General features: G+C 39.7%; 1 protein-coding gene across 3 annotated transcripts in view; it reads right to left on the bottom strand.

Moving 5' to 3' along the window:
* Positions 1 to 15,453, bottom strand: part of LOC115162910 (cadherin-23) — a 712,130-nt gene that overhangs the window by 115,996 nt on the left and 580,681 nt on the right. For all 3 annotated transcript variants that reach the window (XM_029714423.1, XM_029714440.1, XM_029714433.1), the window contains 2 exons: positions 15,166 to 15,393; positions 1,276 to 1,497 (listed from right to left, as the gene is read on the bottom strand). In XM_029714423.1, coding sequence (XP_029570283.1) covers positions 1,276 to 1,497; positions 15,166 to 15,393 — 450 coding nt within the window. The remainder of the gene's footprint in view (positions 1 to 1,275; positions 1,498 to 15,165; positions 15,394 to 15,453) is intronic.

Raw genomic sequence — 15,453 nt, 5'->3', positions numbered from 1 at the left:
ACTATTTCATCCTTCCACAAGATACAGTCCCGACACAAATATAGGGTTGCTACCTAAGCCAGCTGGTCATCAGTTTGGTTGCCAGAGACTCGACCCAGTCATTCAGTCTTTTTGTTCTGTATCTTTGGACGCAACCCAGTCGTTCTTTCTAAGTGTTCCATTTGCGTTACTGGCTGGCAACGTTCTTATCCCTTGCTTGCTAGCTAGCCAACTGCGGCTAACTTACAGTAACGTCAAACAGTGCAGCTGTTTTCTAGTGACATTTAATTGGATAGATCCATAACAATGAGCTAATGAGGCGCGATTTCGCCTGGCGTAGAAAACGTGCTCTCTCATCAGGACATTGTTGTTCAGAGGAGCTAGCCAGCAACACAGCTAACACAATCACTTCAAACTGAAGCTGAAAAGACTTCAAACTAGCTGCACTTAATTTTACCTGTTTTCTATTGATAGTTATTTGTATATATCCATAAAAATTATGCTGATTCTTGATTTCGACTAGCTGAGAAAAGATGCCCACCTGTCTGCCTCATCCCAACTCCCAACATGTTCATTACTATGGGAAAGCTGGGGATCGAATCTCAATATCGAAACAATGTTGCAAATGCCAGACAGACAGACAGCAAGGTTTATACAAATCTCTGCTGTTGAAAACTAAACTTTAGTCTAAAATAAATAATAATGTCTAGATGAGAGATAATGTCTAGATGCTTTTTATAGTGGAGATCAAATTTATAAATTACCTGGCTGTGCTGATGTGACAGTGGATTGCGCAGTCAGATGGAACAGAGTAAATAAGTATTTTAACATCATAGATTTAGCTGGTGGTAACTGTGGAAGAGACACAAGCTGGAATGCTGTTTTAACCAATAAGCATTAAGGATAAATCGTTGTATAAATCGTTGTATAAATCTAACTCAAATACCTCATACTGAACATTGATCTGGTATCTAGCACTCCCTGTATATAGCTCCATTCTTGTGTATTTTATTCCTCATGTTACAACTTTTCTTTTTATTATTATTATTTTTAACTCTGCATCATTGGGAAGGGCTCATAGACAAGCATTTCATGGTTAAGTCTAGACCTGTTGTATTCGGCACATGTGATGAATAACATTTAATTAGATTTTTGTATTTGTTTCATTACGCAAGGCATGCGCAATCAATCACAGCTAAACTATCTGAAAGGTTTTCAAATAGTAGACAAATCAAGGTCTGCACAGAACACAAAGTAGGTTAGGTATCAGTGTAAAATATCTGTCCATATTCTTACGGTAGTGTGATTGATGTGGAAGGTGATGGCCAGATTTCCGTGGTCGATGGCATATCGCAGGGTGCCATTGAGGCCCTCGTCTGGGTCGATGGCGGTTACCGTGGCAATAATGGCACCCACGGTGTTGGGGCCCTCGCTCAGCACCGTCACATACTCTTCCTCTGGAAACTCTGGCGCGTTGTCGTTCTCATCCACTATACGCACGTAGATGGTGGTCGATGACTGGTGGTGAGACAGAAAAGGATGTAGAAAAAGCATGCTGAGGGCACAAACTGTACATTATTGAATAAAAAATAAATTCCAGCACAAATTCCAGATCTTGATACTCCATTTTTAAAAGATCTAGAGTACCAGTCAAAAAGTTGGACAAACCTACTCATTCAAGGGTTTTTCTTTATTTTAACTAATTTCTACATTGTAGAATAATAGTGAAGACATCAAAACTATAGAATAACACATGGAATAATGTAGTAACTAAAAAAGTATTTTATATTTGAGATTCTTCAAAGTAGCCACCCTTTGCCTTGATGATAGCTTTGCACACTCTTGGCATTCTCTCAACCAGCTTCATGAGGTAGTCACCTGGAATGCATTTCAATTATAAGGTGTGCCTTGTTAAAAGTTAATTTGTGGAAGGTAGTTCCTTAATGTGTTTGACCCAATCAGTTGTGTTGTGACAGAAGATAGCCCTATTTGGTAAAAGACCAAGTCCATATTATGGCAAGAACAGCTCAAATAAGCAAAGAGAAATGACAGTCCATCATTACTTTAAGACATGAAGGTAAGTCAATTTGTAAAATTTCAAGAACTTTTAAAGTTTCTTCAAGTGCAGTCGCAAAAACTATCAAGCGCTATGATGAAACTGGCTCTCATGAGGACCGCCACAGGAAAGGAAGACCCAAAGTCACGTCTGCTGCAGAGGATGAGTTTATTAGAGTTACCAGCCTCAGAAATTGCAGCCCAAAGAAATGCTTCACAGAGTTCAAGTAACAGACACATCTCAACATCAACTGTTCAGAGGAGACTGCCTGAATCAGGCCTTCATGGTCGAATTGCTTCAAAGGAACCACTACTAAAGGACACCAATAATAATAAGAGACTTGCTTGGGCCAAGAAACATGAGCAATGGACATTAGACCGGTGGAAATCTGTCCTTTGGTCTGATTAGTCCAAACGTAATATTTTTGGTTCCAACCGCTGTGTCTTTGTGAGACGTAGAGTAGGTGAACAGATAATCTCCGTATTTCTGGTTCTCACCGTGAAGCATGGAGGACGAGGTGTGATGATGTTGGGGTGCTTTGCTGGTGACACTGTCTGTGATTTATTTAGAATTCAAGGCACACTTAACCAGCAGTCACAGGAGCAATATTTGTGACCTGTTGCCACAAGAAAAAGGCAACCAGTGAAGAACAAACATCATTGTAGATACAACCCATATTTATGTTTATTTATTTTCCCTTTTGCACTTTAACTTCAACACTGTATATAGACAAATGTCTTTATTCTTGTCATGTTTACTGTTCATTCTTTTTTGTTGATTATCTATTTCACTTTCTTTGGCAATGTAAATGGAAGTTTCCCATGGCAATAAAACCCTTTGAACTCCAAATTGAGCTGAGAAAAATGAGATCCTTCAAATATTAGAGTGAAGTACATTGGGAAATACAAAAGAAAACTGCAAGACCGAATGGGAGACAAAACAAGCAACAAATGAAGAACATAGGCTTGTCAAAAAGTATCTATTTTTATAAAATTGTGCAGTTAGCTTAGCTAGCTGGATTGTTTACCAGTTGCTAAGCATTTACTATGGACTCTCCTAAAAGAAGCTAGCTAGCTAACTAAAAAAAGCTAGTTAACAACACAATAGAAAAGACGAAAGAGGACAAAAGACGAAAGACAGCAAAGTAAAACAGTTCTCTAAAGACACTAGCGACAATAATACAAGAAACAACGCTGTTTTGGAAAGGGTACTGTAGGCTTCTATTGTAGCCAACATCACCAGCATTGCTATGGAAATTGTTTACCCACCAGCCATCCAGATGGAGAGAGGTAAGAAAAGTTTAAAAGGTTTGATGGTGGGACAGAACATGAATGCCTGTTTGCAGATTTTACCAGTTGCAAAATAAGAGCAAATGTAATATTTAATACCAAACGAGGGCACAAATGGAAAAGGATTATTTGCAACCATTTCCCCTTTCTCAAAAAAGAGAGGCATCAGCCAAGACTGTCAGATCAGGTTTTTTGAAGAAGCTGACGAAAGCAACACACATTAAATGGTCAACTTATACAATAATGGAACTGTATTGATACAAGGTAATGATTCAAGCCAACACAGCAAATGGGCCAGTGTTAACAAGTGTTCATTTTCTTTGTGTTACATTTGTAGTGTTAAGAGGTGTTGATTTAAGGGTTGTTTTTACACCCTCTGTGCTTATATAACTCCCAGAGGTTGGGCGGTGGCACTGAGCAATGTTGATTGAGCTCCTGGTTTTAACTGGAAACTTCATTTTTCATCTAATTGCAGAAGGTGCAAGGGCAGATGAAATTGCACAGCTTTGAAAGGAAGGTAATATGTAAAAAAAAATGTATAAGTTAGCTGCTGGCCAAACTTGTTATATCGGCTAAGTGAATAGTTGAGATCTTTGTAGATATAGCTAAATCTGCAAAGTTTAGATTTAGAGGGTTGCTAGCTAGCTAACGTGGTTAGTTAACATTAGCGCTAGATTAATTAACCAGCTAGCAACGAGGAATCGGCCCAGAAGCGGCCGGAACTGACTGAATCGGCCTGGAATCGGGTGTCGGACTCGGCCCGGAATCAAAATGAATGACTGCCCAGTATCGGCCCAAGTACATTGGGCTGTTTCCGTCTACAGGAATTCAGCCGACTTTGCCGGCATCTTACCAGAATCCTCTCAGAAGCGGACCGATGCAAACACTTTTTCAGTTCCGCCCACAAATGTTCTATGGGATTGAGGTCAGAGCTTTGTGATGGCCACTCCAATACCTTGACTTTGTTGTCCTTAAGCCATTTTGCCACAACTTTGGAAGTATGCTTGGGGTCATTATTGGAAAAACTATGCACTCTCCAACCCAAAAAGGCCAGTGGTGCTGATGGTATTTTAAATGAAAGGATCAAATATACAGACCACAAATTCAAATTGGCTATACTCAAACTCTTCAACATTATCCTCACTGCAGGTTTTTTCCCCGATATTTCGAACCAAGGATTGATCACACCAATCTATAAAAATGGAGACAAATTTGACCCAAATAATTACAGAGGAATTTGCATTAACAGCAACTTGGGGAAAATTCTCTGCAGTATCATATATAGCTGTCATGACGTTGGCCTCTTTGAGTACAGGGAGGACAGTTGACCCCCTCCCCCTTGCACCATCCCCCAACCTAAAATTCCAGAGGAGAATCTCTTGCCACATGGCCCATAGAGAGACACAGGAAATTCTTCCAACTCACAGAATTGGGGAGCCAAGCGACATTTGTGTTCTGGAGAAGGTATGGAAGATTGGTGAAGAATCCAGCTATGAACTGGTCCGTTTGGTACAATTTTGTGATACTCAGAAGAGACGATATAGCCATATTACCATAAAACTGTTTATATAATAGCCTCAGCCATGGGACTTGCATCCAAATGGTTGTATAGAATGTATTAATAAGGATAAAGCTATTTTGTAATACATTGAGATGCGGTGTACTGATGTTAATGTGATAGAATGTATTTATGTTCAAAGATTAAATCAGTCATCGGCACGCCCCCAGGGACACAGACAGGACCAGGCGTCATGTGACAAGCCTGTTCTATGTTCACTATAAAACCCCACCCTGATTTACTTTCTTCAGACCAGGCCTCCACTCCATTGCGAGTTGGCCAATAGGTTTGACCATCCAATTCCTATACTGAAAGTGAACTATACCACGTGGTTAACTTTTAGACTATCGATACCGACAGAATGGGAACAAGTCTTTGATATTAATTAATAGTCTGCAGCTAGAAATTATATCACTGAACGCGAAGACTGACGAAACATCCATTCTATGACGACATTAATGAATGTCGCTTTGAAAGATCCATTCTAACTGAGAGAGAGAGAGAACTCTCCAACAGAACGACGCTCCAACAAGGATCCCGACGACACACTGAGCGTAAATATATATTGATTGCAATTGTTCCCGAATGAGTGAGCGTTCATGTGCAAAGGATTAGCATATCAATTGTTAATATTAATGAACTCTGTGTGTTTGTATGCTTTCTGTGAATTACTTAGTTTAGTAAATAAATGATTTTAAGACAATTGATGTATGGATGACTTTAGTAAACTGGGTTCGTGCAGATACAACAATTTACGACGTTTGGAATGAGACTGGACGCGAGGTAAAATACACCATTTAAACCAGAAGATAATCGGCCTATACTATAATAGAATAGAATATATAATGTTATAATATAGGAAAGTTATATTAGGAAAATTATAACTTTGTAATCTGAATATTTTCCTTGGTGCCCCGATCTCCTAGTTAATTACAATTAAATGATTAATCAGTTTAATCGCGTGATAATAATTACAGGGAGTTAATTGATAAACATGTCTTCAGTTTAATGGTACTCCAAAGACACGACATAGCAGACTACATAATTTCCTTGATGAACAAAACATCCTCAGCAGAAACCAAAACAAAGGCAAATTCTACTCATGTTTTGTAGATTTCAAGAAAGTATTTGATTCAATTTGGCATGAAGGTCTTTTTTATAAACTAATAGAAAGTGGTATTGGAGGGAAACATTTGAAGTTATTAAATCAATGTACACTAACAACAAATGTGCGGTTAAAATTGGCAACAAGCAAACAGACTTCTTCTCTCAGGGATGTGGAGTGAAACAGGGGTGCCCAATAAGTCCAACACTATTTAACATCTACATTAATGAATTGGCAAAAACATTCGGCAGCACCTGGTCTCACACTACACAACACTGAAATTAAGTGTCTGCTGTACTCAGATGACCTGGTCCTACTGTCTCCCACTAAGGAGGGGTAACAGCAGCATCTAGATCATCTGCACAGGTTCTGTGAAATCTGGGCTCTGACCGTTAATCTAAAAAATGAATGAATATAATGAATGAAATATAATGATATTCCCAAAAAAGGTCCGGAAATCAGGATGACAAATATAAATTATGTTTAGACACAGTTCTATTAGAAGACACCAAAAATGACACATATCTAGGACTAAATATCAAATATCAGCAACACAGGTAACTTTCACATGGCTGTGAATGAGCTGAGAGACAAAGCAAGAAGAGCATTCTATGCCATTAAAAGGAACATTACAATTGAAATTCCAATTATAATCTGGCTCAAAACCTTCCAATCAGTGATAGAACCAATTGCTCTATATGGCAGCAAATTATGGGGTCTGCTCTCTAATAACGAATTTACCAAATTGGACAAACATCCAATCGAAATACTGCATGCAGAGTTTTGCAAGACTGTATTGCAAGTGCAAAGAAAAACTCCCAGTAACGCATGTAGAGCAGAATTTGGCCAATAGCTCCTCCTTTTCGATTAGAGAAAAATAGCCATCAAATTTTAAAGCTAAAAAAATAAGTGACCCCAAAACATTTCATCACACAGCTCTAGAATGTCAAGAGATGAAACAAGAGAAGAGTCCCCTCAGCCAGCTGGTTCTGAGGCTCAGTTCACTAACCTGAACCAACCCCATAGAGCCTCAAGATATCACTCAGAAAATCTGGCCGTAAACAAATCATCAGAAAGCAAAAATGTAAATATATCACCTATTGGAAAGACACCACAAAAAAAATCTAAGTAAATTTCAATGCTATTTGGCTCTAAACAGACAGTCTGCCACCATGTACTATCTGACCACTGTGACTGATATAAAACTGAGAAACCACTGACTAGGTACAGACTCAGTGCCGAGAGAGGACAGACTATGCTCACTTTGCTCCAGGTGAGAGATAGAGACTAAGCGGAATTTCCTTTTACACTGTGACAAATACTCAGACCTAAGAGAATATTTATTTCCCAAAATAATCATTCAGTACAAAGAATTTGAAACTATAAAAGATGTAAAAAAAATCAAATATTTATTGGGTGAAAAGCCAAAATGTGCAGTTCCGTGCACTTCCTGTGTTTAGTCCATAATAGCTTGTTGGTGATGTGGACACCAAGGAACTTGAAACTCTCTACATGCTCCACTGCAGAGCCGTCGATGTTAATGGGGGCCTGTCCGGCCCTCATTTTCCTGTAGTCCACAATCATCTCCTTTGTCTTGCTCACATTGAGGGACAGGTTGTTGCCCTAGCACCACACTGCCAGGTCTCTGACCTCCTCCCTATAGGCTGTCTCATCTTTGTTGAAATAAATCAAAACAAAAACACTGTGACAACTGTTCTAGTAACCAGTTCAGCTAAAACCCATTCAAATACGGTGAAAAATTGGAAAAAGACTAACTATACAAACAATTTAAAATAAATATCAGCAACAATTACCATGACAAACACACATCTATACAGCACAAATATTTTCAATTAAATCATTGAAATTTGCTTACTGACATTCTCTGCCAATGGATAGTTCGTGTTGCTATGAAATGTTTTCTTTTAGTTAATTCCGGCTCCTGAGTCAGCTAGTACAACTCATACCGATCAGTTACAAGATTATACAAAAACACTGCCAGTATTTGTGCCTTTTACATTTAAATACTTGCTCCACAGCTTTACAAACAAGCACACCTAAATTAATTTGACCCCCCCCAAAGAAATGGCACAAAATTATGACTTCCAAGTGACTGACTTGGACAAGCAACATAAAACCCAAATCTGAAACCAAAAAAATTGTGTCAGGGAGAAACATTGTACTTTCCATTAAGACCACTTCCAACAAGAGGGCAGGAAAATCAAAGGACAGGTTGCTTGATGTCATAAGTGCCAAGGCGCATTTTTGTAGACTTTGCTAATGTTATATTCCCTGTTGTGTCGTCAGCAAACTTAATGATGGTACTGGAGTCGTGCTTGGCCACGCAGTCGTGGGTGAACAGGGAGTACAAGAGGGGACTAAGCACGCACCCCTGAAGGGCCCGGTGTTGAGGATCAGCGTGGCAGATGTGTTGTTGCCTACCCTTACCATCTGGGGGTGAATTGGATTTGTGTCTAGGGTTTCCAGGATGATAGTGTTGATGTGAGCCATAACAGAATTCCACATTAAACCGGTGGAAATCTGTCCGTTGTGTCTTTGTGAGACGCAGAGTAGATGAACGGATGAACTCCGCATGTGTGATTCACACCGTGAAGCATGGAGGACGAGTTGTGATGGTTTAGAGGTGCTTTGCTGGTGACACTGTCTGTGATTTATTTAGAATTCAAGGCACACTTAACCAGCATGGCTGCCACAGCATTTTGCAGCGATACGCCATCCAATCTGGTTTACGCTTAGTGGGACTATCATTTGTTTTTAACAGGATAATGACACAAACACACCTCCAGGCTGTGTAAGGGCTATTTGACCAAGAAGGAGAGTGATGGAGTGCTGCATCAGATGATCTGGACTCCACAATCACCCAACCTCAACCCAATTGAGATGGTTTGGGATGAGTTGGACCGCAGATTGAAGGAAAAGCAGCCAACAAGTGCTCAGCATATGTGGGAACTCCTTCAAGACTGTTGGAAAAGTATTCCTCATGAAGCTGGTTGAGAGAATGCCAAGAGTGTGTAAAGCTGTCATCAAGGCAAAGGGTGGCTACTTTGAAGAATCTCAATTATAACATATACAGTGCTGTGAAAAAGTATTTGCCCCCTTCCTGATTTCTTTTTTTCTTGCACATTTGTCACACTTAAATGTTTCAGATCATCAAACAAATTTTAATACTACACAAAGATAACCCAAGTAAACACAAAATGCAGTTTTGCTGCTTCAGGACCTGGACGACTTGCTGTGATTGATGGAACCATGAATTCTGCTCTATACCAAAAAATCCTGAAGGAGAATGTCTGGCCATCAGTTCGTGACCTCAAGCTGAAGCACACTTGGGCTCTGCAGCAGGACAATGATCCAAAACACACCAGCAAGTCCACCTCTGAATGGCTTAAAAAAACAAAATGAAGGTTTTGGAGTGGCCTAGTCAAAGTCCGGACTTGAATCCGATTGAGATGCTGTGCCGTGACCTTAAAAAGGCGGTTCATGCTCGAAAACCCTCCAATATGGCTGAATTAAAACAATTCTGCAAAGAATAGTGGGCCAAAATTCCTCCACAGCGATGTGAAAGACTCATTGCCAGTTATCAGAAATGCTTGATTACTGTTGTTGTTGCTGCTGAGGATGGCACAAACAGTTATTTGGTTTAGGGGGCAATTACTTTTTCACAGGGCCATGAAGGTTCGGATAGCTTTTTTCCCTTAATAAATACAATTATCACTTAAAAACTGCATTTTGTGTTTAGTTGGGTTATCTTTGTGTAATATTTAAATTTGTTTGCTCTGAAACATTTAGGTGTGACAAATGTGCAAAAAAATAAGAAATCAGGAAGGGGGCAAATACTTTTTCACAGCACAGTATTTAGATTTTTTAAAACACTTTTTTTGCCAACATGATTCCATATGTGTTATTTCCAGTGGTGTAAGGTACTTAACTTCTTGGGGCTATGTGGGACGTTAGCGTGCCCCCCGTGGCGCACCCTATCAACAGCAGGTGCATTTCAAGAGCGGCAAATTTGAAACCAAATAAATGTCAAAATTCAAATTTCTCAAACATACAACTAACTTACAGCCTTTGAAAGATAAACATCTCCTTAATCTAACCACGTTGTCCGATTTCAAAAAGGTTTTACGGGGAAAGCATAAAGTTAGGTTATGTTAGGAGAGTACATTGACAATAGCTGTGTGTAATGTATTGTCGATTCAAAGACAGGCGTCACCAAAACCATAAAATCAGCTAAAATTATGCACTAACCTTTTACAATCTCCATCAGATGACACTCCTAGGACATTATGTTAGACAATGCATGCATTTTTAGTTCTATCAAGTTCATATTTATATCTAAAAACAGCGTTTTACTATGGCGTTATGTTCAGGAAATCGTTTCCCTCCAATACCGGCAGTCAAGTCATGACAACAAAATAATTAATTAATATTAGAAAACATTGGTAAAATATTATATTGTCATTCAAAGAATTATAGATTTACATCTCTTGAACGCAATGGACTTGCCAGATTTAAAATTAACCTTACTGGGCAATCACACTTTGCAATAATCTGAGCACTGCGCCCAGAAAAATACGCATTGCGATACAGACTAACCGCCATGTTGGAGAGATCTAAAATCGAAAATACTATGTAAATAATCCATTACCTTTGATTATCTTCATCAGATGTCACTTCCAAAGAATCCCAGGTCCATAACGAATGTAGTTTTGTTCAAAAAAGCTCATCATTTATGTCCAAAAACCTCCGTGTTGTTAGCACATGATCTAAGCCAGCCGGACTTCACTTCACTTCACGAACGGAAAAAATATATTTACGTTCGTTCAAACATGTCAAACGTTGTATCGCATAAATCATTAGGGCCTTTTTTAACCAGAACATGAATAAAATTCAAGGCGGACCATTGGGTTCTCTTTTAAAACATTTCGGAATGAGAGTACCCACCATCAACTCACGCGCAAGGTGTCTAATGGGCCATCATAGTTCCAAGGCTCTTATTCGGTCAGATCTCACTGTAGAAGACTCAAAACACTTTGTAAAGGCTGGGGACATCTTGTGGAAGCAATAGGAAGTGCCAAAACATTCCTCACCTCCTTTGTTTTTCAATGGTATAGGCTTAAAGTCAATTCAACACATCAGGTATCCACTTCCTGTCAGAATCTGTCTCAGGGTTTTGCCTGCCAAATGAGTTCTGTTATACTCACAGACACCATTCAAACAGTTTTTGAAACTTTAGGGTGTTTTCTATCCATATATAATAAGTATATGCATATTGTAGTTACTGGGTAGGATTAGTAACCAGATTAAATCGGGTAAATATTTTTATCCAGCCGTGAAAATACTGCCCCCTATACCCTAACAGGTTAAGTAAAAACACTTTCAAGTCCTACTTAAGTCATTTTTTGGGTATCTGTATTTTACTTTACTATTTTAATTTTTGACAACTAACTTTTACTTCACTACATTCTGAAAAAAATGGTGTACTTTTTACTCCAAACATTTTCCCTCACACCCAAAAGTACTCATTACATTTTGAATGCTTAGCAGGACAGGAAACTGGTCCAATTCACACACTTATCAAGAGAACATCCCTGGTAATCAAGTGTTGGAGTGTGCCCCTGGCTATCCTGGTTAGCTAACCTGTTAGGGCTAGGGGGCAGTATTTACACGGCCGGATAAAAAACGTATCCGATTTAATCTGGTTACTACTCCTGCCCAGTAACTAGAATATGCATATAATTATTGGCTTTGGATAGAAAACACCCTAAAGTTTATAAAACTGTTTGAATGGTGTCTGTGAGTATAACAGAACTCATATGGCAGGCAAAAACCTGAGAAGATTTCATGTAGGAAGTGGCGTCTGACAAGTGGTCGTTCTTCTTGTCTCTGTTTATTGAAGAGTCAGGATCTTAGCTGTAACGTGACACTTCCTACGGCTCCCATAGGCTCTCAGAGCCCGGGAAAAAGCTGAACGATATCGAGGCAGCCTCTGGCTGAAACACATTATCGCCTTTGGCAAGTGGCCGATCAGAGGACAATGGGCTTAGGCGCATCCACGAGTCGACCCAGTGATATATTTTCTTTCGTCTGTTTACCTAATTGCAGATTCCCGGTCGGAATATTATCGCTTTTTTACGAGAAAAATGGCATAAAAATTGATTTTAAACAGCGGTTGACATGCTTCGAAGTACGGTAATGAAATATTTAGAAATCTATTGTCACGAAATGCGCCGTGCGCGTGACCCTTATTTACCATTCGGATAGTGTCTTGAACGCACGAACAAAACAGAGGATATTTGAACATAACTATGGATTATTTTTAACCAAACCAACATTTGTTATTGAAGTAGAAGTCCTGGGAGTGCATTCTGACGAAGAACAGCAAAGGTAATAACATTTTTCTTATAGTAAATCTGACTTTGGTGAGGGCTAAACTTGGTGGGTGTCTAAATAGCTAGCCCTGTGATGCCGGGCTACCTACTTAGAATATTGCAAAATGTGCTTTCACCGAAAAGCTATTTTAAAATCGGACATAGCGAGTGCATAGAGGAGTTCTGTATCTATAACTCTTAAAATAATTGTTATGTTTTTTGTGAACGTTTATCGTGAGTAATTTAGTAAATTCACCGGAAGTTTGCGGGGGGTATGCTAGTTCTGAACATCACATGCTAATGTAAAAAGCTGGTTTTTGATATAAATGTGAACTTGATTGAACAAAACATGCATGTATTGTATAACATAATGTCCTAGAAGTGTCATCTGATGAAGATCATCAAAGGTTAGTGCTGCATTTAGCTGTGGTTTGGGTTTATGTGACATTATATGCTAGCTTGAAAAATGGGTGTCTGATTATTTCTGGCTGGGTACTCTGCTGACATAATCTAATGTTTTGCTTTCGTTGTAAAGCCTTTTTGAAATCGGACAGTGTGGTTAGATTAACGAGAGTCTTGTGTTTAAAATGGTGTAAAATAGTCATATGTTTGAGAAATTGAAGTAATAGCATTTCTAAGGTATTTGAATAACGCGCCACAGGATTCCACTGGCTGTTACGTAGGTGGGACGATTTCGTCCCACCTACCCTAGAGAGATTAAATATATCCACATAATTTTCCTTTCTCATGATGCCATCTATTTTGTGAAGTGCACCAGTCCCTCCTGCAGCAGAACACCCCCACAACATGATGCTGCCACCCCCGTGCTTCACGGTTGGGATGGTGTTCTTCGGCTTGCACGCCTCCCCCTTTTTCCTCCAAACATAATGATGGTCATTATGGCCAAACAGTTCTATTTCTGTTTCATCAGACCAGAGGACATTTCTCCAAAAAGTACGATCTTTGTCCCCATGTGCAGTTGCAAACCATTGTCTGGCTTTTTTATGGCGATTTTGGAGCAGTGACTTCTTCCTTGCTGAGCGGCCTTTCAGGTTATGTTAATATAGGACTCGTTTTACTGTGGATATAGATACTTTTGTACCTGTTTCCTCAAGCAAATTCACAAGGGCCTTTGCTGTTGTTCTGGGATTGACTTTCACTTTTCACACCAAAGTACGTTCGTCTCTAGGAGACAGATCGCGTCTCCTTCCTGAGCAGTATGATGGCTGCGTAGTCCCATGGTGTTTATACTTGCGTACTATTGTTTGTATAGATGAACGTGGCACCTTCAGGCATTTGGAAATTGCTCCCAAGGATCAACCAGACCTGTGGAGGTCTACAATGTTTTTTCTGAGGTCTTGGCTGATTTCTTTTGATTTTCCCATGATGTCAAGCAAAGAGGCACTGAGTTTGAAAGTATGCCTTGAAATACATCCACAGGTACACCTCCAATTGACTCAAATGATGTCAATTAGCCTATCAGAAGCTTCTAAGCCATGACATCATTTTCTGGAATTTTCCAAGCTGTTTAAAGTCACAGTCAACTTAGTGTATATAAACTTCTGACCCACGGGAATTGTGATACAGTGAATTATAAGTGAAATAATCTGTCTGTAAACAATTGTTGGAAAAATGACTTGTGTCAGGCAGAAAGTAGATGTCCTGACCTACTTGCCAAAACTATAGTTTGTTAACAAGAAATTTGTGGCGTGGTTGAAACATTTGTTTTAATGACTCCAACCTAAGTGTATGTAAACTTCCCACTTCAACTGTAATATGCACACTCAGCTGTGCCTCACAAGTTATTCAACAAATGATCTAATAGCAGTGTGGTCATATACCTAAAATGTTTAAATATAATTTTGAAATGGTCTGAGAAGAACAACATTGGCAGGGCAATTCAAGCACAGCTAATTTTTGGTATATGATAACACTGGTAATAGATCATTTGTTGTATTACTTGTGACGCACAGCTGACTGATGGCCTGCATCTGATGAATGGTAGCTCTCGTCTTGCATTTTGACTCAACGTTATCTTGACTCAGAAAAGGTGACCACAGCTCTATGCTCACTCTACCTAGCTGTATACAATGTATGCAAGCCTTGTTAAAACTTCTTTGTCTGTATTCTGTCTCTAAATGTTGTATATCACCAGTAGCACCATATCATCAAGTAATATTCTGAGTAGAGGTGATTCTGATCTAGTTCTGTCAATGTAGAACAATCATGCCTCTCTGACATGTAGATGGCTCTATTCATTACATTTCTATCTGCAACGTTACACAACATTTGCCTACTGAACATTTCCCAATGTCCAATTTTATTTTATTTTACCTTTATTTAACTAGGCAAGTCAGTTAAGAACAAATTCTTATTTTCAATGACGGCTTAGGAACAGTGGGTTAACTGCCTTGTTCAGCGGCAGAACGACAGATTTTTACCTTGTCTGCTCGGGGATTCGATTTTGCAACCTTTTGGTTACTAGTCCAACACTCTAACCACTAGGCTACCTGCAGCCCCCTTATCTTTGTGTCTCAGCCCCTACCCCTCCCAATTTTGACCTCAAACCTCTGACCCTCTCTCAGGGATTTTTCTGCCAATGTAATCCTTGGATGGACCGCCGAAGCGTTTTTTTTCGGGTCGCCTTGTTATTATGTTTGAGCAACAGAAAACAGCATTACTCATGGCAAAATGTATAGAAGCGCTGGAAATTAACTTTAAAACTGCAACATTTTCACCACCTAAACCTCTTTTTGATCCCGAAATAACCCTGCTCTCCGACTCACCGATAGTGACGGTGTGCCGTCATCCTCCACCATCATGATCAGCCGGTACTCCTGCTGGCGCTCGCGGTCAGGTGGGGATGGTCGGGTCACCATCTCGCCAGTCATGCGGTCCATCCGGAAGGTGAGGTCCTTGTTACCCGAGGTGATGTAGTAGAAGAGCATGGCGTTGGGCCCGATGTCACGGTCTGTGGCCACCACGCGCAGGACGGACGTACCGCCTCCCACATTCTAACACAGACAGACAGACAGACAGACAGACAGACAGACAGACAGACAGACAGACAGACA

The sequence above is a fragment of the Salmo trutta genome, chromosome 2, assembly GCF_901001165.1.
Source record: "Salmo trutta chromosome 2, fSalTru1.1, whole genome shotgun sequence".
Classification (NCBI taxonomy): domain Eukaryota; kingdom Metazoa; phylum Chordata; class Actinopteri; order Salmoniformes; family Salmonidae; genus Salmo; species Salmo trutta.
The sequence above is the reverse complement of the archived record's forward strand: the minus strand, read 5'-3'. Positions and strand labels throughout refer to the sequence as shown.